The 24035-nt window shown below is 49.7% G+C and overlaps 1 protein-coding gene across 4 annotated transcripts in view; it reads right to left on the bottom strand.

Moving 5' to 3' along the window:
• si:ch211-51h4.2 overlaps nucleotides 1–24035 on the bottom strand; it is a 477954-nt gene that overhangs the window by 116392 nt on the left and 337527 nt on the right. For all 4 annotated transcript variants that reach the window (XM_038815048.1, XM_038815049.1, XM_038815047.1 and 1 more), the window contains one exon: nucleotides 955–997. In XM_038815048.1, coding sequence (XP_038670976.1) covers nucleotides 955–997 — 43 coding nt within the window. The remainder of the gene's footprint in view (nucleotides 1–954; nucleotides 998–24035) is intronic.

Raw genomic sequence — 24035 nt, 5'->3', positions numbered from 1 at the left:
TCTGTCAGTAATGGAAATCAGAAAGAAAAGCATGACTGACAATCATTTTCTGACCATTCATCAGAAAACCATGATCAGTGGATGTCAAAATTTCTGATTTGAACAGTTGATAGATGAGGGTCATTGTTGGCAGTGTCAATTTTTAAAAAAGTAGATCACTTGATTCAGTCACCGTTGTTCTTTAGCTTGAAGACAAGCTTACATATAGTCAAGATGGCAGCATGGAGCACTTGATGGATCGGAAACCACGAACCCCATATAAACGAACCATAACAAATAGGGGGGTGGCACCGTGGTTAGCACTGCTGCCTCACAGTGCCTAGCACTGATGCCTCATAGCGTCAGGGACCCGGGCTCAATATTGGCCATGGGTGACTGTCGTGTGGAGTTTGCACGTTCTCCCCGTGTCTGCGTAGGTTTCCTCCAGCTGCTCCGGTTTTCTCCTACAGTCCAAAGATTACAGGTTAGGTGGATTGGCCATGATCAATTGCCCCTTAGTGTCCAGGGATGTGCAGATTAGGTGGCCTTATGGGGATGGGGCAGGGGAGTGGGTCAAGGTGGGGTGCTCTTTCAGAGGATCGGTACAGACACAATGGGCCGCATGACCTCCTTCTGGACTGTAGGAATTTTACAAGGCATTCACAAGAGCATATGCTTGGGCTCTTTGAAGATTAGAGGACAAGCAAAAATGCCAGCCTTGTGTAGTGTATTATTCAAATATTGTTTCATCATCATGTTCTCGTCAGCGAAGGACATGAAAAGTTTGGATACAGGAAAATCTCCAGCCAAAATTCCACCATGAATTTAGAATCTGGAAACCAAATTCTTCCACTATTGCCACTGCTTCACCATATTATTAATCTCAACAGTATATTAATTAAAATCTATCGGTTTCTATTTAAATGTGTAACAAAATGGCTTAAAGAAGTTTAAAATATATTATGGGGCACTTACTCTTGTGAGTGGAACAGTGGCTATTTCCCCTGCCTTTTCTGAGCTGAAAGAAACAAAAAGACAAAGTATTTTTAGAAAGTGCAGGCCAGTTTATAATTGGAGATATTACATTAAAAACTCAATGCATGACTAACAGCTGGTTGCAATAGAAGACATTTTCAATACTTTAATTAAGGAGCAGAGATAAATTTTCAACTTTACTGCCCAATTGGTAACGTGGCAGAGGGTACTGCTCACTATAGAACCAGCCTGGTTTTCATTCTATTAAAATAAACAGAATAGAAACCAGATGGTTAATGCTACGGACGGTGGCAGAGTACAACTCAAACAAAGAAACCAGAGTTTGCCCACACATATTGCTCACACAATCTCCTATAAAGCATGGTACCGGTGAGGGTCTAGCACTGGCGCCGCGTGAAACACCCGTGGAACGTGCTGAAAACGGTCAGAGAATCCCAGGTCCGGGGCCGCACATGCGCAAGGCTGACAAGCTGCAGCCATGCACGCTTGCACCCCCCACACGTACCGGTCACGCCGGAAAACATGGCACTGGCCGTGCTGGACCGCGTTCCCGCCCACACCGACTCACCTCCTGGCCACCTCCCACCACTTGCCCCAGCCCGAGTGGAAGCCCACTGGCCAGCAGCATGGATTTCGGCCGAGTGTGTCGGCGCTGGACATTGTCCGCAGTTGTACAGTGACGAATTAATGACTAGGGATAACAGAACCCGTGGATTCAAAACATTAGTCTGCCGTAACAAGGAATACCATAAGAACCTGAGTATTTAACGCAAGTTTTCAGTGTAGATTGATTCACATCTTGACCGATTTTGGAGATAGATTAGGGACTGGATTTTCCCGTCGTAAATTGGAACAGAGCAGAAGTGGGATGGCAGAAAGATATCATTGGCGGCCTGTCTGCTGGTCTGTTGCCTCTGTTCCTGAATGACGATTTTTCCCGTGAACGCAGTGGGGACAGCACGGGACCTGGCAGGAATGTGAAGTCAGCTGCTTCATTAACTGGGCAGCTTGAAGTCATTAGGGAGCTTGTTAAAAGCTTGCCTTCTGACCTCCCGGGATTTTCAGGGGGCTTGTGACTGGTAGGAGTTCTTTGAAGCTGACCGGCTGCAATCTGGCAGAAACAGGGGCGGCGATGTGCTGAAACAGTATTATTTAATGCAAAAAAGTTTGGACAAAAGCCACTTTGCAGTAATATTCACCTCACCAACCTTTCCCTACCCTATCCCAGTCTCAGGCCTCCATTTCGAAGATGAAGGTTTAGTCATTTTGTTAACACACACTCACAGTTGGCAGCCATAGCAATGGCTGCTGATTCTTTTTTAAAAAAAAACATTTTATTGAAGCATTTATGGTTTTATAATAACAAAAGACACAGGTATAGATATAAACATGGTTCAACGCGTAACACACCCCTCCATCTCCCACAGTTCTTGCCTAAGCTAGACTGACATAGTCTAACTCCCATGGCTGCTGATTCTAGCCAGATCATGGCCCCTTACCTGGTGTCCCATCTTCACTTCCGGCCCAACCTCTAATTGGGCTGAAGACTCAATCTCCAGGGACATGATGGCCCGGCCAGATAATGTGAAAATTACACTACACAGCATACTGCAGTTGGAATGGGTTTGCAACACAGAATTGAACATGCCTCCCATTTCCCAGCTACAATGGGAAAATCTGTCCCAAGGGATCCATCTTTTTAAGGTAAATAATTCAAAAGGCCAATTTTATAGATATTCAATATGGCAGCAATACCTTGTAATTTTTACAACAATAACTATTTTATATTTGATTGAAAGGGAAGAAAGGTTGACAGGCGGGGGTTCGGGGGTCTATTCATTTTGTTCACTGTTCCCAAGTCCATACAAAACTCTATATTGTAAATACTGTACTTTCTGCCTGCTCCATTATTCATGCCTGTGTTAACATTCTCATTTGGATTTCTTTTCCATTGTAGAATTCTATGCCCATTTATAATGAAATACGTCCATGTATACATTACACAATCTGGCCGCCTATTTCTCAAATCAGAAATTGTCCCAGAATGTTTGCTGGATGTTTCAATCACTAACAATTGTTTTCCTCAAGAACTGCAATTTCAAATGTTCAAGACCTGTGTTTAACTTAAATAAAATAATTATTTCACATTTACAAATTACCCAGCCAGATACCACCTCAAATGCTTTCCCAACTCCCAACAGATAAAAATCAAGGGGTGAATTCTCCGCCGCCCACCGTCGGTAGAGTTACCGAAGTGGCGGAGAATCTGGTGTCGGGGAAAAAACGGGATCGCCGCTGGTCCCCAGCTGGTGGCAGCATCGAGGTTCATGCTCCAGCGTGAGCGGGAGGATGCGAATCGGTCATTTGAAACCATTATAATAATAATAATCTTTATTTTCACAAGTAGGCTTACATTAACACTGCAATGAAGTTACTGTGAAAAGCCCATAGTCACCACATTCCGGCATCTGTTCAAGTTCACTGAGGGAGAATTCAGAATGTCCAATTCACCTAACAGCACGTCTTTTGGACTTGTGGGAGGAAACTGGAGCAGTCCAGGATTCACAAGGGTGTGGATGAGTGCAAATATTTTCTAGCATGGCCCTGGCGCGGTGGACCTCATGATTGGCCAAGGAGGGGGGGGGGGATATTAAAGGGAGCTGCCCCCAAAGTCCATCAGAGGGCCCTTCTCCCCAACAACGCAAATCCTCCCCACCCCTGCCCATCAGACACCCCCATCAGACCTCCCCACCAAAGAACCCCCCTTATCAGTGACCCCCCATATCAGAGAACTCTCTATATTAGAGAACCCCTTATATTACAGAACACCCATATAAAAGAGACCTCGGCGTATCAGAGACCCCCCTCATAACAGAGACTGTACCCCCCTCATATCAGAGAACCCCCCCCTCCCATCAGTCACCCCTGCCTGGAAGCTAAAGGGCAGTCCAGGCACAAACGGTAAACTATCACTGCTTTTTCACTCACCTGTCCATACACCTGCTGCCTCAGACAGAGGTGTAGAAAGCAGCAGCTGTTGGAAAGTCAAATCATATGACTAGGTTTTAAACACCTAAGAAAAAGAGTAAGTGAAAACACTTGACTCCTAGATATTTATAAACATTGCAGTTAAGTTCACAACAGGATACTTAAGGTGCATTCAAGCATGAAGCCAAATGAAAATAAACAATCCAGACATCTGGCTGTTTGGAAGCTATTATGCTGTCAATTTCAGTCTACCAAAAGCTATTCCTCTTTGAAAGTGAATAGAAGTTTTGCAGATCAAAGCATTTGCGGGGGTTTAAAGCTTTTTGACTTTCTAACAGCTGCTGCTTTCAACATTTATGACTGATGCAGCTGGTATAAGGGGTAGGTAAGTGAAAACACAGTGATCTTTCACAGTTTCAGTGTAGACTGCTCTTCAGCATCCAGTCAGGGGTGACAGATGGGAGGGGGCTCTGATATGAGTGGGGGAAGGGGCTCTGATTGGTGTGAGTCTCTGATATGGGTGGTCTTTGATATGGAGGGGGTCTCTGATTTGGGGGGGGGGGCTTGTGGCGATCTCTGATGGGGATTCTGATGGAGGGTTTCTGATGACAGGTGACTGATAGGGGTTATGAGGTGGGGTCGGGTCATCCTCATGCGTGTGTGCTACGGAGTGGTACCCCAGCATTTCCCATGGGGGGAGGATTCCCCTACTTGTCAGCGTGGGTGGGGGGGAGGGGCATGAATACATTGTGGAGGGGGGGGGGGCAGCTGCTGAGCCTCAATATTGGGCTACCCCTCACCCGCTCAAAATGGCGGCACAATAGTGGGTTTTTCATAAGGGGGCATCTCTGATATGGGGTAATTGGTTACAGCCTGGCCTCCCTCCCTCACAATGCACTCCTGTCCCTCTCCCCATCCAGCTGACAAGAAGGGGCATTTTCGCAGCCCCCCCACACCATATAAATGCTGAGTCACCACCCTCACAGCGCACCTGCAGGAGTGCCACCCAACCCTCCCATGACCCCTCACCACTGATCCCCACCAGAGAACCCCTCCCCCACCATGCACAGAATCCCTCGTGCTACCCGCCATGCATAAAGGAAAAGGGAATTACCTCTGGCACCGCTCCTAGCACCAATGCAAACCAGAAACGATTCAGCTTCGGCTAGAGAACATAGGCTGGATTCTCCGATCTTGCAGCTAAGTGCCGACGCCGGTGTGGGAACAGTGGCATTTTACTGCCCCAAAACTGGCCCTGAACCCTCACAGATTCCGGGAACGGTGATCGGTGCTGGGTAAAGCTCTCGACTCCTGCGCCAAAATCAGCCGGCGAATGGCCAGGTCCGTGGCCGCGCATGCACACGTTGATGACCTGCAGTGATTGCGCCGTGCAGCATGGTGGCGGCCGTGCCAGAAGCCGACCTGTCCCCCTGTACCCCTCCGCCTCACCAACTCTGGACCCCCTCCCCACTAGTCCCCCCCCCCCTCAGCCCCAGCCGAAGTCCCTCCCGGGCAGGGGACGGCTCCCCCCGCCCACCTCCCCAACTGTGGCGGCGCTGGACACAGTCCGCAGCCGCCACCCGAGGTTGATGAAAACTCAGAGCACAAGTGACCCGCATCGTCGTGAACTCGGCCCATCGGGCGCGGAGCCACCCAATCCCAATGTCACCCATCCCAATGGCATCCGGTGTAATCCCCGATTATGCTGTTTTGGAGGGGGCGGAGCATCTAAAAACAAGCATGCCCCCTCCCCCGATTTCAGCATCAAAAGTGATTCTCAGAGAATCTCGCCCACAGTCTCCCGAATGGAGAGTCCATCCCAAGCTTCCCACTCTGCACCAGCCCCGGCAATTTAGGGAACTTCAAGTTTAAAAGTTACGATGAACTAGAGGTGCATACAGTTACCAGGTAGGTGATCCTTTGCCGATCTAATTCATTGTGCCAAATTACTGTCTTGGAATTCAATTTCAGTTAAGTTGGTCTTGCTTGTTTTGGAGCAATTGTTCCTGTTGACTTTTAAAGTTCACCTTTCATGTTTGCTATGAAAGGATATTTGAAGCGCTGAGCAATTTATGGGTATTAATTTTTGGGACCCAGCAGACGAGCAGTCATTGTAATTTTTAAAAAAAATTATGCATGTTTAAAAGTTTATTGCTGAAACCTGTGTAGTCATTTTTATAAAATCTGTTGAAAGGTTTTATGAAACTGGCTGGAACACAATGCTGCACACTTAGCTTGCTAAGGTAACGACAGGAATCACATTTCAGAATGTGTAGTTCTACCTTGCATATGTCTAAGATCTGTGGGTGACTGCTGAAAAGATGCTGCAATCTAAATCACCAGTGGTTTCAGGTTAGCACCAGAAGTCATTGGAGGTTGTCATAAAAATCAGGTTGGTAGACAACAGCCACTAAAGCACTCCTGGATCTCATAAGCGGTTAAACCGATTCATATGTAATGAACAAATGTACAGATGGCAAAAAACACTGCAAATTCACATGGCCTCATTCAAGGAGTGCTGATGGCAAATCTTATAAAAGATCCATGGCAAAAAATTACTTTCCAGAAGATCTGCATCTCCTGCTGATAACATGACATCGTGGCTAATGGAATACTCATGTGGGATTCAATGGAGTGGAAAACTAGACACTTGCAATATCCCATTCAAAGCTTTGCACACCAACACCATCACTGTTTGTAATTTAGATTCTTGCTAATGCAAAATGCTGAACATTACTTTAGAGCTGGGTAACTCATCTTCTAATAAAAAAAACTCTCAGGTTATAGATAGGAAGAAAAGACAGTCTTATTCAAACTTCAATCAATAACAGAAGAATGTATTCTTTATTTACGCTAAATTTCTTTGATTTAAAGTTGTTCTTTTAATTAACAACCTCATTTGCTCATTTGTAAATTTTACTTAAATTTGGTGCCTGATATTGTATAACAGAAATAAATGAAAACATTTTAAGTTAAGTGATATCGTGATATGGTACTTGCCTTCAAACAACTGCACAACCTCAAATAAACCATTGTTTGCAGCAAACTACCCAGCCTTCAGAACAGCGACCACGACACCACACAACCCTGCCATGGCAATCTCTGCAAGACGTGCCAGATCATCGACATGGATACTACCATTACACGTGAGAACACCGCCCACCAGGTACGCGGTACATACTCGTGCGACTCGGCCAATGTTGTCTACCTCATATGCCGCAGGAAAGGATGTCCCGAAGCGTGGTACATTGGCGAGACCATGCAGACGCTGCAACAACGTACGAATGGACATCGCGAAACAATCACCAGGCAGGAATGTTCCCTTCCAGTCAGGGAACACTTCAGCAGTCAAGGGCATTCAGCCTCTGATCTCCAGGGAAGCGTTCTCCAAGGCGGCCTTCAGGATGCGCGACAACGCAGAATCGCCGAGCAGAAACTTACAGCCAAGTTCCGCACACATGACTACGGCCTCAACCGGGACCTGGGATTCATGTCGCATTACATTCATCCCCCACCATCTGGCTGGCTTGCGAAATCCTACCAACTGTCCTGGCTTGAGACAATTCACACCTCTTTCACCTGGGATTACCCCTATCTCTGGATCTGTAAAGACTCAATTACCTGCAAATGCTCACATTCTAAGCATTGTCTTGTTTCTTTGACTTTGTCTATGTAAATGTTTCTGGAACATACCTCTTCATTTACCCGAGGAAGGAGCAGTGCTCCGAAAGCTAGTGTTTGAAACAAACATGTTGGACTTTAACCTGGTGTTGTAAGATTTCTTACTGTGCTCACCCCAGTCCAACGCCGGCATCTCCACATCATGAAAAGGCAGTGGAAGCAGAGTCTTTGAATATTATTTTAAGGTAGAGAGTTAAATAAGATTCTTGACGAACAAGGGATGAAAGGTTATCGGGGATAGGCAGGAATGTGGGATTGAGGTTACAATCAGATCAGCCATGATCTTATTGAATGCAGAACAGACTCGAGTGGCCAACTCCTACTCCCAATTCGGATTCAGACCCTTGGGCTTGTTCTGTATTCAAAGGAAACAATGCTGATATGCATAATGCCACATGTCCCTTTTCCCTTAAATAAATTAATTAATCTCCTCAATAAAACAATCTATCCATCTCAGATTTAACAATTGGTTTAACATCAATTACAATTTGCAGAACACAATCCAAACTTCTGCAAATTTATGCATGTGGAGCTTGTATCCTAACTTCATTGCTAAAAGGTCCAACTCTAATTTTTAGACTGTGCCCTTCAGTCTTAGATTCTAGAAATAGTTTCTCTCTATCAAACTTATCTTTTCCTTTTAATATCTTGAACACTTACAAATCACCCCTTAATATTCTAAAATTCCGGGGGATACAGAAATAAATCAGTCTCTGTAATCCTTTCTCATAAACAAACCTTTGTCTGGTAAATGTACTCTGCAGTCCCCCCAAAGCCAATGGCCGGGATTCACCGATATCGCTGCCAAGTGTTGATGCCGGCGTCAAAACTGGCGCGAGCGACGCCGGCATCAACGGGCCTCCAAGCCCAATAATTCTCTTCTTCGAGGGCCAGAACGGCGCCGGACTGCTGTGCGTTGCTCCGACGCCGAACATCGGCCCGACACGGCCAGCGTGCGACTGAGCATGCACGCCACGGCCAGCGCGGGTCCGCGCATGTGTGCCACGGCCATCTCCACGCCGGCGCATGCGCGTGGTTGCCGTCTCCGTTCCGGCGTGGAGCAACATGTTGGCGACCGAACAGTGGGCCCACATGGCAGGACGCAGGCCCCCTCCAGATCATGGCCGCCCGCCGTTCAGAAGCCCCAGATGAAAAATGAAAATCGCTTATTGTCACGAGTAGAATTCAATGAAGTTACTGTGAAAAGCCCCTAGTCGCCACATTCTGGTGCCTGTCCGGGGAGGCTGGTACCCTGTGGAGGTCCCCCCCCCACAGTCAGATCCCCCTGCCCCCCCACCAAGACATCCAGGCTCCCACGGGCGGTACCAGGTCTGAACTATGCCGGCAGTTCAGCCCGTCGTGCGCGGAGAATCGCCATGGGGGCCTATTTCAGCTGCCCCCGACCGGCGTCGTGGCAAACGCACAGAAGTGATTGGTGGTTATTTTCCAGTCGCCGGAGAATCGGCGGCCCGGCATTGGAGCGGCGTGGTGGGATTCTCACGTCCCCCAGCGATTCTCCGACCCGGCTTGGAGAATCCTGGCCAATATATTTGTCACAAGGGCCGTGATGCGCCCAAAAAATTTCGATGTTGATTTGTGGCGGCTTTTTCAGGAAGTTTCCTGGCAGCTCTGCTGGCGAGTTCCCCACCGCCATTCAATGACACATAGTCACTTTTTTGGGCCTTGGGGAGTTTTCCACCAGTTTAGCCCATACTTCTAATTGATTTTAACACTGGTGAGTTGAACTCAAGAGATCGGGCCGCCATTTTGAAAGGGTGCCCTGATCTCTAAGTGAGCTGGTGAGCCCCCCACCCCCACCCATGGGCAATGTTACCCCCCCCACATACCCCACACCCCCCCAAGTGAGGACACCCCGCTATGGAGGGCCCCCCTCTTCAGCCCCTCCCAAGCCCACTTACAGCACCCCCTGCCTACCAGGACCCTCACCCATAACCCCTCCAAGCTCCCAGAGGCCTGTGCACCTCCCACACCTGTCAAAAATCCCTCCACTCTCATTTCATGAGCATGGCCCCCCCCCTCGGCCCCTGATTCTTGACAGTGCCACCATGGCACTCAGGCACCCTTATACTGGCACCCTGGCAGTGCTCCTGCTGGCTTGGCTGTGTCATCCGGACACCTTGGCAGTGCCAAGGTGGCAGTTGGGCAGTGCCAAGGTGCCCCCGTTCCAGGGGGAGGGCCGGGGGGAGACCCTACACTTACCCAGACCACCCAGCGGTCTCCAATGGCCCAGGTGATCCCCTGGGTGCCGTTCTGCCTGGTCCACGTTTGTGTGGACCAGAACTGATCAGTGCTCAGTTGCAGCCTCCCTCGAGAGGCTGGAGAATCGAGTCACCAAGTCATCAAGATCTGCGCCTTTTGTTTTGCATTTTTAGTTTTATGCTGGTCGCAATTCTCCCCAAATAAACTAGGGGTGCAATTCTCCGGAAAGATTTCCAAGCTTGGTAGCGAACGGGAATTGCCGCGAGCTTCCCGGCACTCGGCCCAGCGAAGCCGGCAACGCTATCCAACATTAATTGGTCGACCTAACTCAGCCCACAGGCAAATTAAGGCTCGTCAGCTGATTGACCGGAACCCCGCTCGCCAGCCTCCCCGCTAACAATGTCGAGCAGCACTTAAGCAGCACTTGCTTAGCCAATTCACAACAATGGCGGCCAGGGGACCACCCCAAGATTCGGGGATGCAGACCTGTGGAGGCTCCTAGACACAGTGAAGGCCAGAAGGGGTATCCTGTTCCCCTGAGGGTCCCGAAGGATGAGCCACAAGGCAGCCAGTGCTGTCTGAGATGAGGTGGCAGCAGCTGTAAACTCCTGGAGGGTGACCAGGCGGACTGGCCTCCAGTGCCAGAAAATGGTCAACAACCTACAGCGGGCAGCGTGAGAGAGTAAACACCAATACCACCCCGACCCAACTGTCCATGCGACACCCAACCCTCCCTTTGCCCCCTCTCCCTTCAAACTCCCCAACCCTCCTTTAACCCCGCTCCCTTCAACACCCCCTCAACCCTTCCTTTACACCCTCACCCTCACACCACTGTGAACCACACATGTGGCTAACGATGCCCTCTGTGTCTCTCCTCAGGAAAAGCTCTCCCACAATCATTGGGAGAGAACGCCCGACTGGCGGTGGGGTGCCAGACTTTAGAATCCTCACCTCCTTCGAGGAAGAGGTGACTGGGGTGGCCGAGGACTGGATGGTCACCCACGCGGAGGCTGGCGGATGCCGCAGACTTGAGGTCTCCACCCGGAGGACCTGTCAAACGTGAGTTGTTATCGCCTTACTGACTGACTCAACCCTCCCACACTGACCACATGTCCATTCTCCCGCAGGTCATTCAGCCGACCGGGCGGCACCCTCTCTTGATTCCGAGGGAACTACGTGGGAGAAGAGCTCCGAGGAAGACATGATGGAGGATGTCATTCCCAACCTCCATCAGCGGGAAAGATTAGTGGTCAGGCTTCTGAGGCACAATCTGATGAGCGCCATACAGCTATTGATGTACATCAGGTGGAGGCAGGCGAGACAGCAGTCGAGGTCTGCTGGATCCCAGGACCCAGCGGGGTCCCAGCCTGATGCTGAGTCTATGGAAGACATCATCCCGGAACTGATGGACGATAGGCAATGGTCCGGACATTCAGAGGGTGATGTCAGCGATATTCCAGGAAATGCATGACAGATTGGAGGAGTCCCAGAGGCTATAGGTGCGTGTTTAGACGGGCAGCATGGCCGGTGCAGGATTGGAGGGCCGAAGGGCCTGTTCCTGTGCTGTACTTTTCTTTGTTCTTTGTTCTTTGAGATATCGTCGGCAATGCGTGGCACTGAGGCCAACACTGTTAGAGTGGTGACTGCAGTGGAGAGGCTGGTGCACGGCGTACGCAGCATTAGTGAAGGTCTCCAAGGCGTCGCACAGTTGGTGCTGGCCATGGCTGAGGGTCTCGGCAGAATGTCCACCTTGCCGGGGGATGTGACCCAGTCCCAGGCTGACCTTGATGAGGTTCTGTGGGACATGTCCCACTCTCAGATGGGAATGGCCGTGGCACTGCAGGCCTTGTTCCAGTCACAGGTTGGCATTGTCGAGGCACTGCAGAATATGGCCCAGCCACTGAGGAACATCACCGAGGGCGTTGCCATGATGGTGCGGACCATGGGAAGCCGCCAGGGCTGGCAGAGCCAGATGATGCAGGGGCAGCTGGGGCCAGAACCAGCTTCCCCTTCGACACAAGGTGAGACCCTGGGCCCTACGGCACCAGATCCCCCGAGTTCCGATGAGACCATGTCTCATAGTCCACCTAAAATAGGGCGGCACAGCGGTAAGCCCCCAGAAGACACCCACCAGGGGTATCAAAGGCCATGGGATGAGGTAAACAGCTGGCTGCCTCCACCTCTGATGTACATCCTGGGGAGAAACTAGGAAGGCAAAGCACATTGAGGAGCATTGAGAGCATTGGGGGGGGGGGGGGGGGGGGTTAGGGTAGGGTGAGGGGGTGGCACCATCAGGAGAGTGGGGAATTGTAAAACACAATAAGCACCCTTGTGCACAGCCTGTATGGCGCCTCTGACACTTGCTTCCGCAATGCGGGCCGACATCTGAACCCTTGGCCCACCTCTCCAGGCATCCCACCCCCCCTGCCTGCCCCACGGGCACACTGCATTCAGGTGTGTCAGCGAGTCCTCAGCCGACAGCGAGGCGTCAGATTATGGCATTGATTGAGGAGCACTGCCATTTTTCTCTCTGCGGGTTATCACCACCCCCTCTGCCCTCGATGGTGACCCGCTGATGGTGCCGACAGTCCCAGCAGGCTGGAGTGATGTAACACATACTTCTGTGGAGTCTGATGCACCGTTCAACACAGCCCGGGTGGCCAGATGTGCCTTGTTGTAGCAGGTCTCCGCTTCGGTCTCCGGCCTCCATGGCGTCATTAGCCAGGTTCTCAGTGGCTACCCCTTATCCCCCAAGAGCCAGCCGCCCATCCCGGGTGCTCATCAAAGAGGCCAGGATGACTGACTGCCCCAGGATGTAGCTGTCATGGACGCTCCCCAGGAAGAGGGCACACACGCACGATCTTCATGTGGTGGTCTCACAAGAGCTGTATGTTCAAGGAGTGAAATCCCCTTCTGTTAACATAGGGCACTCAGAGATGGCCCAGTGAGCGCAGGGCAACATGCGTGCCATTAATTATCCCCTGGACCTGTGGCATCCTGGCAGTGATGGAGAAACCTGCTGCCCTGGCATCTTGCTATGCTTAGTCCATGTCAAAGTGAATGTTGTTTTCTGCCTGGCCAAACAGGATATCCATGACTTGTCAGATGCACATGTGAGCTGTGGCCTACGAGATGCCACACAGGTGCCCGTTCAAGCCCTGGAATGACCCAGAGGCATAAACATTCAGGACTGCAATGACCTTGACGGTCACCAGGAGCGGGTGTCCTCCTCCTCCATGCGGTGCCAAGTCCGTTTGGACACGGCACAGATGCTGCACTGTCTCCTTGTTGAGGCGGAACTTTTTTCACAGTAACTTCATTGCAATGTAATGTCAGCCTACTTGCGACAATAATAAAGATTATTATTCCTGCTGCACGTGATGGTCATCTGTTCAAACAACCAGCGATGCCTGTACACTCAGGGCCATCGCGGGACTCCCCCTCTGAGTCACCCCCTGGCCTGATGAGCTGCTGGGTCCTCGGTGTGGGGCAGGGTCCAACACATGGTTTGCTGCCTCGAGCATCTGCTGACACTGCTCCTGCCGCTGTCTCCAGCGTCTGGCAGTCTGGACAAGCAGCAACACCAAGCATGTTCGGCTGAGTCCAAAATCCCTGCCAAAGCATTTAATATCTGTAAGGCATTGGGCAAAAGTGGCAGACTGACAGATAGCGGTGGCTCCCACACCATGGCCTCCTATTCCTCCATTGATGCCCCCCCCCCCAAACCGGAACAACCTGTCCATGCACTCCTGGCCGCAACGGGCCCTCCTCGCTGGACCCCAGACCCTGTATCCTGGACAGCTGCTCATAATGCCACCAGGACCTGGTGTTGGTCTCCTCCCCTGGGTGCTCAGGTGTTGGCTGCTGTGATGTTGCCTCCCACAGTGTCCAAGCATCAAGGTTGATTGGGTTTGATTGAGATGCTACATGCCCCGCCCACCCACGGGGATCCACTTAGGATGTGTGAAGTGCTCACTTAACTACGAGTGGCAAATCCCTATTAGAGGTAGCCTTCAGCTGCAGACGACCAGAGGTCTCGGTCCCTATCAGTGGCGTTATGGGTGGTCGGTGGGCAGATGGACAGGGACAAGGGTTGCCCCTGGAACGGATACATATGGCCCAGGGGTTGGCATGCTGTTGTTGCGCGTGGTTTGCCCCCCCCCCCCCCACCGTCACATGTTGGCCCACCCCTGCGGAGTCCCCCACCCCCCACTGGAGTGGCAAACCCAGTGCCCCCGGGCTCTTTGCCTGTGAGCAAAGATGGCAAATCACCTTCTCAGCTCCCCATAGAAACCCTTCCACCAGGCTTACATTTTTCAACAGGAGTATAATTGGCACTGGCGTGACCACTTGCTGGGAAGGCGGATGAATCACGAGAGGCCGTTGGTTGAGAGGTGGCTCCTGTTAATTGCATGGAAATAGGGCTCAAGTGGTGATAATTAGTTTCTCGCCACACTACAGCGAGATCCTGATTTCACCTACGGGAGCGGGCTGGTTGTATCATAAACTGACGCCTGGCGTGGTTCTCGTTTTCGGCATCTCTGCTGTTCACAGGCCTCATTTTGCTCAAGCAAGAGCGCAACGAGGCCAGAGAATCATGCCCTCAGTGTCATTTTGGGTAGGTTTGGCCGGGTGATCCCCGCCAGGTCTTGGGTGCAATCCACACCGGTATTCACCCACACTTTGTCGTTTTTTTGGAGCATGGAGAGTTTCTCACTGGAAAATCCCACATTTAAATTTTTTTTCTGCAGTGGAGAACTAATGTTCCTGGCAAGACCAACTACTCAGAGATTGGGATGTCATCTTTAAAGGATGCCCAGATCTCAAAGTGAGGTTGAGGGCCCCCTACACCCGCCTCCGCCCCCCCCCCCCCCCCAACCCATGGACATAGTGACCCTCCACAGACATGGGCATCCATGGGCAACACCCCCAACCCTCGACCCCGGAGGGCAACCCCTCCTCCCGCCACATCACTGAAAAATCCGCATGAACCCCCCCCCCCCCAGACTACCCAGGCATGAGGATGACACAACCACACACCCATCCTTTCTTGTACCTAAAACTTATTCAATCTGTTTTTTAATTCCATATGTTATCCTTCTTCTCTAATGTTTTATTCACAAATTTCTATTTTTGGGTTTGTGAATGCCTATTTATTTTTCCGCTGTGATCCTGGAGCCTGTCCCAATTGTGTCATCCTTTCAGCCAGAATATTGGTATCAGTGTCCCATACCACTCCATCAGCCATGTGTTCATTACCCTAATCTGTTTGTCCCTTTGTCAATTTTCAGAGGGCTTGCTTGGGTAATAGTCCAGTGATTATAACCCTCAATGTCCTGTTCTTTAATTCAGCCTGGTGCCTCGTAATCTTTCAACAGGTCCTCTTTGACTACTCTTCTCTATGTTGTTGGTGCCAACAGGGATCGCAGTAACTGCACTTTCCAATATCCTTTCAAGCTGGTTTGGGAAGTTTGTAAATCTGGCACCAGGCAGGCAGTTTGCCATGTGGGACTCTCAAAAATGGTGCTAGCTATCCCCCCTATTGAAATACCACATTGCTTACTCTTTCCCACCTCTTCACACCTTTGGATAGCTTTCTGCTCATCATGGTCTACATTCTGGCTGTCCTTTCTGAAAATCTTCCTCCTCACAGGTAGCAATAACATTGTGTCCTGTTGGATAGGATCGGTTAATCCGTGTTCTCTACCTCACCTGGGTTCCCTTCACTCTGCACACCATCAGTCACAAGAATCTCATTGAGATCCTGCACCTCTCGAGGGGTTTAGCTGAAGTCTGCAGCCAATAGTTTAGACACTGGTTCCAATCAACTCCACCTTAAATCACTCAGTCAGGGATTTGAAATGGAGACATCACTTGAAAACAGCCTTGCCATCCACAACCAGTGGACACACAACCAGCTCTATCATATCAGAGTCCAGATTATTTATATCTACCTTTTAGCCTATTGTGTTTGTTTTGAAATTGTTTTGAAATTGAAACCAAGCACTAAAATCAATGGAAAAACATTTAAATGCCTCTATTGATTGGACTATTATCTAAATTTTGCGGCAATAAGAGAATACCCGTTTCTGACCAAATTGGGGGCAGAGCTGCTTTTGCGATGCTGACCCCCTCCAAAAGGGCGTATTCAATCCGTACTAACAGCCTCAGGACGTTGCCTGAGGCCCACCCCCCGATGCTTCGACGAGCTCCCAAGACGGCTTGTGTTATCATCTGTCGGGAACTCAGCTTGGCGGCTGCGGACTCAGTCCAGCGCCGCCACAGTCGGGGGAGGGCTGATCTTAGGGCAGGGGGACTTTGTCAGGGGTTGGGGGCATTGTTTGGGGGTGGTCCAGTGCATGTGAGCCAGCCAAAGGGGGGGCAATATTTTGCAGGCCGGGTCCTCAAGCGGCCTTCACCATGTTCCACGGACCCGGCAATTCTCCGGGACGTACCGGGAATGAGAGACGGGTGCTCTATGCTGCCTTGCTAGCCCCCAGCCAAACGGGGGTTCGGTAGCCACCCTCTCAGTATTGGTTTAGATATGACACCATATTTTAGTTTTTCCTCACTTCTATTTAGTCACTGCTTTGTTGCACAGCTGCTGTTTTCTGGGGGGCCGCACTGTTTTAAATACTTCACCCTCCCATTGTGCCGGGGGGGAAGAGCCAAAGCAATGGTCTTGGAGAAGGGGGGCTGCTGTAGAAGAACTTTTGTGCTCTGGGGTGGCCTTTAGAAATGGCACCTGATCCTCAAAAACAAAGTTGCTCGCAGGCTCAGTCAGAGCCCACCCCGCCAGTGTGACATCGAGGAATCTGCCCCTTTACGTTTTTTGCACTTTGTGTGGTGGTATAATTAGGAGGTTTACGGTACCTATCTGCCATTGGTGCAGAGCACTCGCTGCCCATTGGCTCAGGTCGGTCATGTGCCTCTCTGCTGATTGGTTGAGGCTAGTCATGTGACTGCTCACCCACTGGCCGAGAGGCAAGTAGTCCCGCCTACGAGGTGGGGTATAAGAACCCGTAGGACCCGGCAGTCGGCTGCCGGGCACACAACTAGTTGATTAAAGCCTGATATATGGAACTTCTTCACGACTCGAGTCCAATTGATGGTACATCACTTTGTCCCGAATGATACGGCAGAGAAAGCCACCATTCCTGCAGGTGAGACAGGCAAGCTACGCAAAATGCTGCAGACGTCAACAGGACCAGGTCACCTCAAGACACGCTGTGGGGCGGAGGGGGCAGTGCAATCCTGCCCTGCGAACTATAATATTTTATAGCCTTTAGAACTGACCGACTGTCAAATTAGAATATGCATTAGTTGGTAGTTTGATAACATTAGTTGGCACTCTGTTGGCAGATTCATTAATCCCTACTGCAATAATAATAATAATCTTTATTGCCACAAGTAGGCTTACATTAACACTGCAATAAAGTTACTGTGAAAAGCCCCTAGTCGCCACATTCTGGCACCTGTTCAGATACACAGAGGGAGAATTTAGAATGTCCAATTCACCTAACAGCACATCTTTCGGAACTTGTGGGAGGAAACCAGAGCACCAAGAGGAAACCCATGCAGACATGGGGAGAGCGCACAGACAGTGACTCAAGCCGGGAATTGAACCTGGGACCCTGGAGCTATGAAGCAGCATTGCTAGCCACTATGCTGTTATATGAATCTCATGAACGTAGTCACATACGGCACATAGTAACATGGAAACGAGCATTACAATTTTTCTATGCATCTTGTCATGACTGCTGAGTTATGGTATAAGGCAATGTTGATTGTTCAAAATGGAAGTGTGGGGTGCTAAAGTCTCATATAATTTATAGTACTCCAACAACATAGCACTTGTATTATCAAACAGGAATAACCCCATGCTTGAAGAATCACAGCTGACATTCTCCACTGAAAATCAGCATTGATTAAAACAGCAGGTGTTCTGTACCACAAAGCTACATTCAAGCTGTTGTGCAAAATATGCAAATTGGATCATTGCTAGATTTTAACCTAATTCTTGACAAATGGGTGTTAAAACCCATGCAGTAATATTCATGAGAGCGCTGTGCCAAATTGCTGTAAGTGTCTTGTGGTGAATCTTGGCAGGGCACAAGCTTTACAGAAAACTTTCAAGACAAATTAGAGCAGTGCAGCAAAACCCTGTCAAATACTGAAGGACCTGAAGGAAATGCTACACGTGATGATAGCGCTGGGACAAATCTTTGAGAAATGAGAGTTGTGCAGCAAGTGACAATCATGTCACGGTGAATCCCTCTGAGAAATGATGGCCCTTCAAATAATGAGAACATCAGAGTAGATCCCGACAAGAAATGAATGTGTTACAGTGAATTTCTGGAAATGAGGACACTGCCAAACTGCAATGTAAAACAAATGTGCCAACAAGGATCATAAAAAACCTGTCTAAGCAAAAAACAAATCACAGCAAATTACTTCAAAAATGAGTGCCAGTGTGTCATAATCAATCTAAAGAATAACTTCTGCATTACACATGCATTCCAAGAACTAGACACCAGAGCAGCATAGCTAATTATTGGTGGAAAAAAACAGGGAAATTATGGTCGTTCCCTGGGAAAATCAGGAGCTCCAAGGCTAACAACCAAATGAAGCAGAAGCATTGTGGCTAATTACTGGGAAAAACAAGAGCGTCATGGTTAATCACTGAGAAATGAGAGAGGTTGGTAGCTAATCACATGGAAATAAAGCATTGCACTGAATCATTGAAAGAAATTAGAACAATGTACCTAATTACAGAGAGAAATGAGACCAACAAATCTAATCACTTGAGGACAACATCACAACGAATCATTGCGCTAAACAACGCATCATAGCTAATTACCAGGAAAGTATCATGAATAATTTAATTAAGAAACCTTACAAGTGTTGGATATGTTTGAATATGTTATCAGAATTTGTGCAAGAAGATAGTATATATTGAGGTCATGGTAAGAAGTTATAACCGTACAATAAAAGGTAAGTATACTGAACCCGCACTCAAACTGGGAGCTGCACTTCAAGGGAATGCCAGTTGAAGAACTGGATTGTGGTGTTCTCTGCTTCACATTCTCTCTAATAAAGCTCCCTGCTGAAAGTGCAGGATTGATTAATTGAATCTCTCTGTGGCAAGCCACTGAAAGTGAGTGTCAAAGTGAACATCTGAGAAACTAGACTGTCCAAATCAATGATGCTGAAGCTCTGAAACATGAGCCCGTTTCATTACCAGGACTAAGAATAACTTGTGAAAGAGCTGAATAGGTCACCTGACCGAAGACTTTCACAAACATACAATCCCTATAGTGTAGAGCGAGGCCATTCAGCCCATTGAGTCTGCACCGACCCCTTGAAAGAGCACTCGACGCATGTCCACACCCCCACCCATCCGCCTTATCCATGTAACCTCATAACCTAACCTTCACATCCCTGAACACTGAGAGAAAATTTAGCATGGCCAATATACCTAACTCACACATATTTGGACTGTTGGAGGAAACTGGAGCACCCAGAGGAACCCACCCAGACACGGGGAGGACGTACAAATGCCACACAGACAGTGACCCAAGATCGCTGGCGCTGTGAAGCAACAATGCTAACAACTGTGCCATCGTACTACATAAGTGTCATGAACCTGATGAGCCACAAATCACTTGGGATTCAAGGTTAATTCATCTAACTTGCGCATCGCTCCCAGCATCAATCTTCATGAAGGTCAGCTGCCAAAAACTTTGCTCTCGGGATGGTTGTGGGAGGTGGGTTTGAATAAGTCAGGGAATAGGCACTGGGGACAAGGAGCTGCAGCGTGAGGCTGCACTGTGGGGAAATGGAGTGCCCACACATGACCGAGGTGCTTTGGGAGGTGGGTGGGTGGGAAGGTTTCTACATCACATTGTGCAAGAGGCCTCAAGATTGGGACGGTCAAGGTCCAACTGGCCATAAGCACATTTGCGATCATATAGGGGTTGAGGTTTTGAGTGTAAGGATTAAGAGGTCATGGTATGACTTGCAGAGGGTGGTTCCAAGCAGGTCTGGCACTGAGACTTCAGCATCACCATCTTGAACATGAAGTGATTGGGCAGCAAACAATTTAAATAAGGACAAATTCAACTGATGAGTTCAATGAGGCCCTCTGGAACCATTGGTGCATTGCACAGGTGGGGGAGGGGTGTGAGTAGAGAGCCAGCCGACAGGTATGAGTCTTGTCAGATGAGGACAGAGCACAGCTGAGGCAGGTATGAGCCCTTTATTCATGATCAGGAAAGGTATTAATGATTTTTAAAAATATATATTTTTTGAATTCACATTTATTCATAAGACATAACGGGTGAAATTCTCCGCAATGACCGACGCCGGCGTGAAACCCGGAGTGTTTCACGCCGGCGTCGGAGGCCGCTCCTCGCCCCCTATTCTCCCCCCCCTCAGGGGGCTAGGAGGGGCGTTGGGAGAAACTCGGCTGCCGGGCCTTGACGCAGCCGGCGGCGCCTATGTGACGTCAGCCGCTCATGCGCAGGTTGGCCGACGCCAACCCGCGCATGCGCGGTTGCCGTCTTCCCCTCTGCTGCCCCGCAAGACGTGGCGGCTTGATTTTGCGGGGCGGCGGAGGGGAAATAGTGCATCTCTTAGAGACGCTGGCCCAACGATCGGTGGGCACCGCTCGCGGACCAGTCCCCTCCCGAGCACGCCCGTGGTGCTCGTTCTTCTCTCCGCCCCCCACAGGCCCCACACTTACCTGTCGCGCACTGTTCACGCCGGCAGCGACCAGGTGTGGTTGCCGCCGGCGTGAACAGGTCGGGATCGTCAGGCCGCTCGGCCCATCCGGCGGGGTGGGAGAATTGCGGGGGGTGCCAGAGCGGCCCTCCCGCGATTCTCCCACCCGGCCTGGGGAGCGGAGAATCGCGCCCAACATATATCACATAACAATAAAAGAAATCTATAAAATGGGTAGACAAAAGAAAAAATAAATAGGTATGTATACAAAAGTAGCATATGTACACATATGGGGCCCCTAATTTTGGGCCCCCGGTGCTCGGTTGCTACAGCCATATTGCGTTAATCATATACATGGGGCCTCTTGGTATTAAATCATACTGGGGCATGTTTGGTGCCATCCGGGCGTTTCCTGGTGTTGTAGTTACGGCTTCCAGCGTGCATTTCCTCGCTCTGTGTCTGCTCTGGCTCCTCTGCCCTGCTTGCCCTGTGTTCTGACTGTTGTCCTTCCCCTCCCCCTATCCTCCCCCCCATCCTTTCTTTTTTCCTTCCTTCTCCGTTTCGATCCTCCCCCATCCTCCCTCCTTCATTAGTTGCTGGTCACAAAAAAATCTTGGAACAGGCTGGTGAATAGATCCCACGTGTTGTGAAAGCCTTCCTCCGATCCTCAAATGGTATATTTAATTTTTTTCCAATTTAAGGAATTCTGCACGGTCGGACATTGAGTCTGTGGGCTTGGCTGGTGCTGCAGATTCAGCCAAGCAGGAGTCTCTGCGGACTATCAGGGAGGCAACGGCTTGGGTATCTGACCAAGGGAAGAAGAGTGTTCTGGCAAAGTACACCCTGTACACTATCTTCAACTGCATTGGGCTCATCCCTGCACATGAGGAGGTGGAGTTCTCCCTTTGCAGGGCTTCAATCCAGAGTCCTCACCCTATCTCAATGCCTAGTTCTTTCTCCCACTTCTCCAGTGTGTCATCCAGCAGTGACCGTACCTCCTCCAATAGTCATCTGGACATGTCAATGCAACTATTTTGCCTGCGGTCAGAAGTCTGTCCAGTAGGAAGTGTCCTGGTAGCTGGGGGAATGTTGCTGTCTCCTTGCAGAGGAAGGTCCTTATTTTCATATACCGAAGCTTATTCCCTTTCGGGAGCTGGAGCTTGTCCGTGAGATCCTCCAGGATCACTACTCTGCAATCCACGCCCCCTACCATCAGTAGGTCCTGTCTCCACTTTTTGAAGGAGACGTCCATTGCTGTTGCGGTGATTTATGGTTCTTGCAGAAGGGACCTTGGTGGACATTCCGATCAGACCGAAGTGGTGCCCGTGTTGATTCCATGCCCTCAGCATGGCCACTACCACTGGGCTTCTTGAGTCCTTGGCTGGGAGGAATGGGATTGGGGCCATGGCCAGTGTTTGGAGGGATATCCCCGTGCAGGAGCTCCCCTCCATTCTTACTCATTCTGCCTCTGTGATCCATTGCCTTATTCTTTCTGCAGTGGCTGCCCAGTGGTAGAATAGGAGGTTTGGGAGGGCCAGGTCCCCATATTGCTCCTTCTCTGTAGTACATTTTTGCAAATGCCCTCCCCCCACGCATACAAACGCCATGCTTAATTTCAAGTATTTTATTTCGGTGACAAAGGTCTTGGGAATGAAGATCAGGAGGGATCTGTTTCGGAAGATAAATCTGGGCAGCAGAGTGCCTGTACTCTCCCTGCCAGGGAGAACAGGAGTGAGACCCACCTCTGCAGGTCCCTCTTTACCTCATCTACCAGAATCGAACAGTTCCATTTGTGGATCTGTGTCTAGTGGTGGGCTATTTGGATCCCAGGTATCGGAATTTGGCTTGGGCCACCTTGAACAGTAGTTTCCCCAGCTCTAAATCCCCCATCAATGGGTTACGGAGAAGATTTTGCTCTCGCTCAGGTTAAGTTTGCAACCTGAGAAGGCTCCAAATTCCCTTAGGTGCTCCATTATTCCTCCCATGCTGGCTAGAGGGTTCGAGATGTAGAGGAGCAGGTCATCCACATAGAGTAAGACTATGCTCCTTGCTCCTCTCTGGATGGCTGACATAAGCATAATAACTCACAGCTCAACGTCAGGGCGAATAATAGCAGGGACAATGGCCATCCCTACCTCATGCCTCTAGGCAGCTCAGAGGTCGTGGCGTTTGCCAATACACTCGCTATGGGAGCGCTGTCCAGTAGTTTCACCCATAAGGTGAACCCTGGCCCAAAGCAAACAATTCCAGGACCTTCATGAGATACCTCCATTCAACTCTGTCGAAGGCCTTCTCTGCATCTGGGGAGATGATCACTTCTGGCGTCTCCTCCACGGATAGGGTCATGATCACATTCAGCAGGCGTTAGTTATCTACCCTTGACGATACCCATCTGATCCTCCGCAATTTCCTCTGGCACGCGACTCTCTAGTCACTTTGCCAGGGTTTTGGCCAGCACTTTAGCGAGTGTTTAGGAGTGAGATGGGTCCATATGACCCACACTCTGTCGGGTCTTTGTGTTTTTTAGGCATCAACAATACCAACACCGTGCCAGCGTGGGCAGCAGTGTCCCTCTTTTTAAAAAATAATTTTTATTGTCACAAGTAGGCTTACATTAACACTGCAATGAAGTTACTGTGAAAAGCCCCTAGTCGCCACATTCTGGCGCCTGTTCGGGTACACAGAGGGAGAATTCAGAATGTCCAATTCACCTAACAGCACATCTTTCGGGACTTGTGGGAGGAAGCCGGAGCACCCGGAGGAAACCCATACAGAAACGGGAAGAACGTGCAGACTCCACACAGACAGTGGCTTAAACCGGGAATCGAACCTGGGACCCTGGCGCTGTGAAGCAATAGTGCTACCCACTGTGCTATCATGCTGCCCACCGTGCTACCCAATGACTCTTGACAGTAAATCATTGAACATCTCCCACAGGTGCGGAGCCAGTGCTACCGCTAATTATTTATAGAAGCCAGACCTGGTGCCTTCCCCGACTATATAGAGTTAATACTCTCCATGACTTCTCCCAGTTCTAATGATGCTTCCAGTCCTTGTCTCTTTTCCTCCCCCACAGCTGGTATGCCCAGCCTGCCAAGTAACCATTTCATCTTCGAGTCCCCCACCGGGTGTTCGGAGATGTACAGCTCTCGGTAGAAAGTTGCAACGGCCACATTTATCTTATTTGATACCGTAACTAGTTTACACCGTTCCTGTCTTCCACCTGTGCTATTGGTATCCTGGAAGAAGCACCAGTGGTACTAGTGAATGTATATACCTGTAATTGGGATGACACAGATTTAATCAAAAAGACCATGGTAGAAATTCCCAACCTAGACTCCCACCGACTCATCATGGGAGGAGACTTTAACTGTGTTCTGGACCCGACGATGGAAAAATCCAGCCCCAAATCAGAGAAATGATTGGATATTATGTTACAATTATATAGA

Source organism: Scyliorhinus canicula, chromosome 13 (genome assembly GCF_902713615.1).
Source record: "Scyliorhinus canicula chromosome 13, sScyCan1.1, whole genome shotgun sequence".
Classification (NCBI taxonomy): domain Eukaryota; kingdom Metazoa; phylum Chordata; class Chondrichthyes; order Carcharhiniformes; family Scyliorhinidae; genus Scyliorhinus; species Scyliorhinus canicula.
Note: the sequence above shows the minus strand (reverse complement) of the source record. Positions and strands in the feature narration are given on the sequence as shown.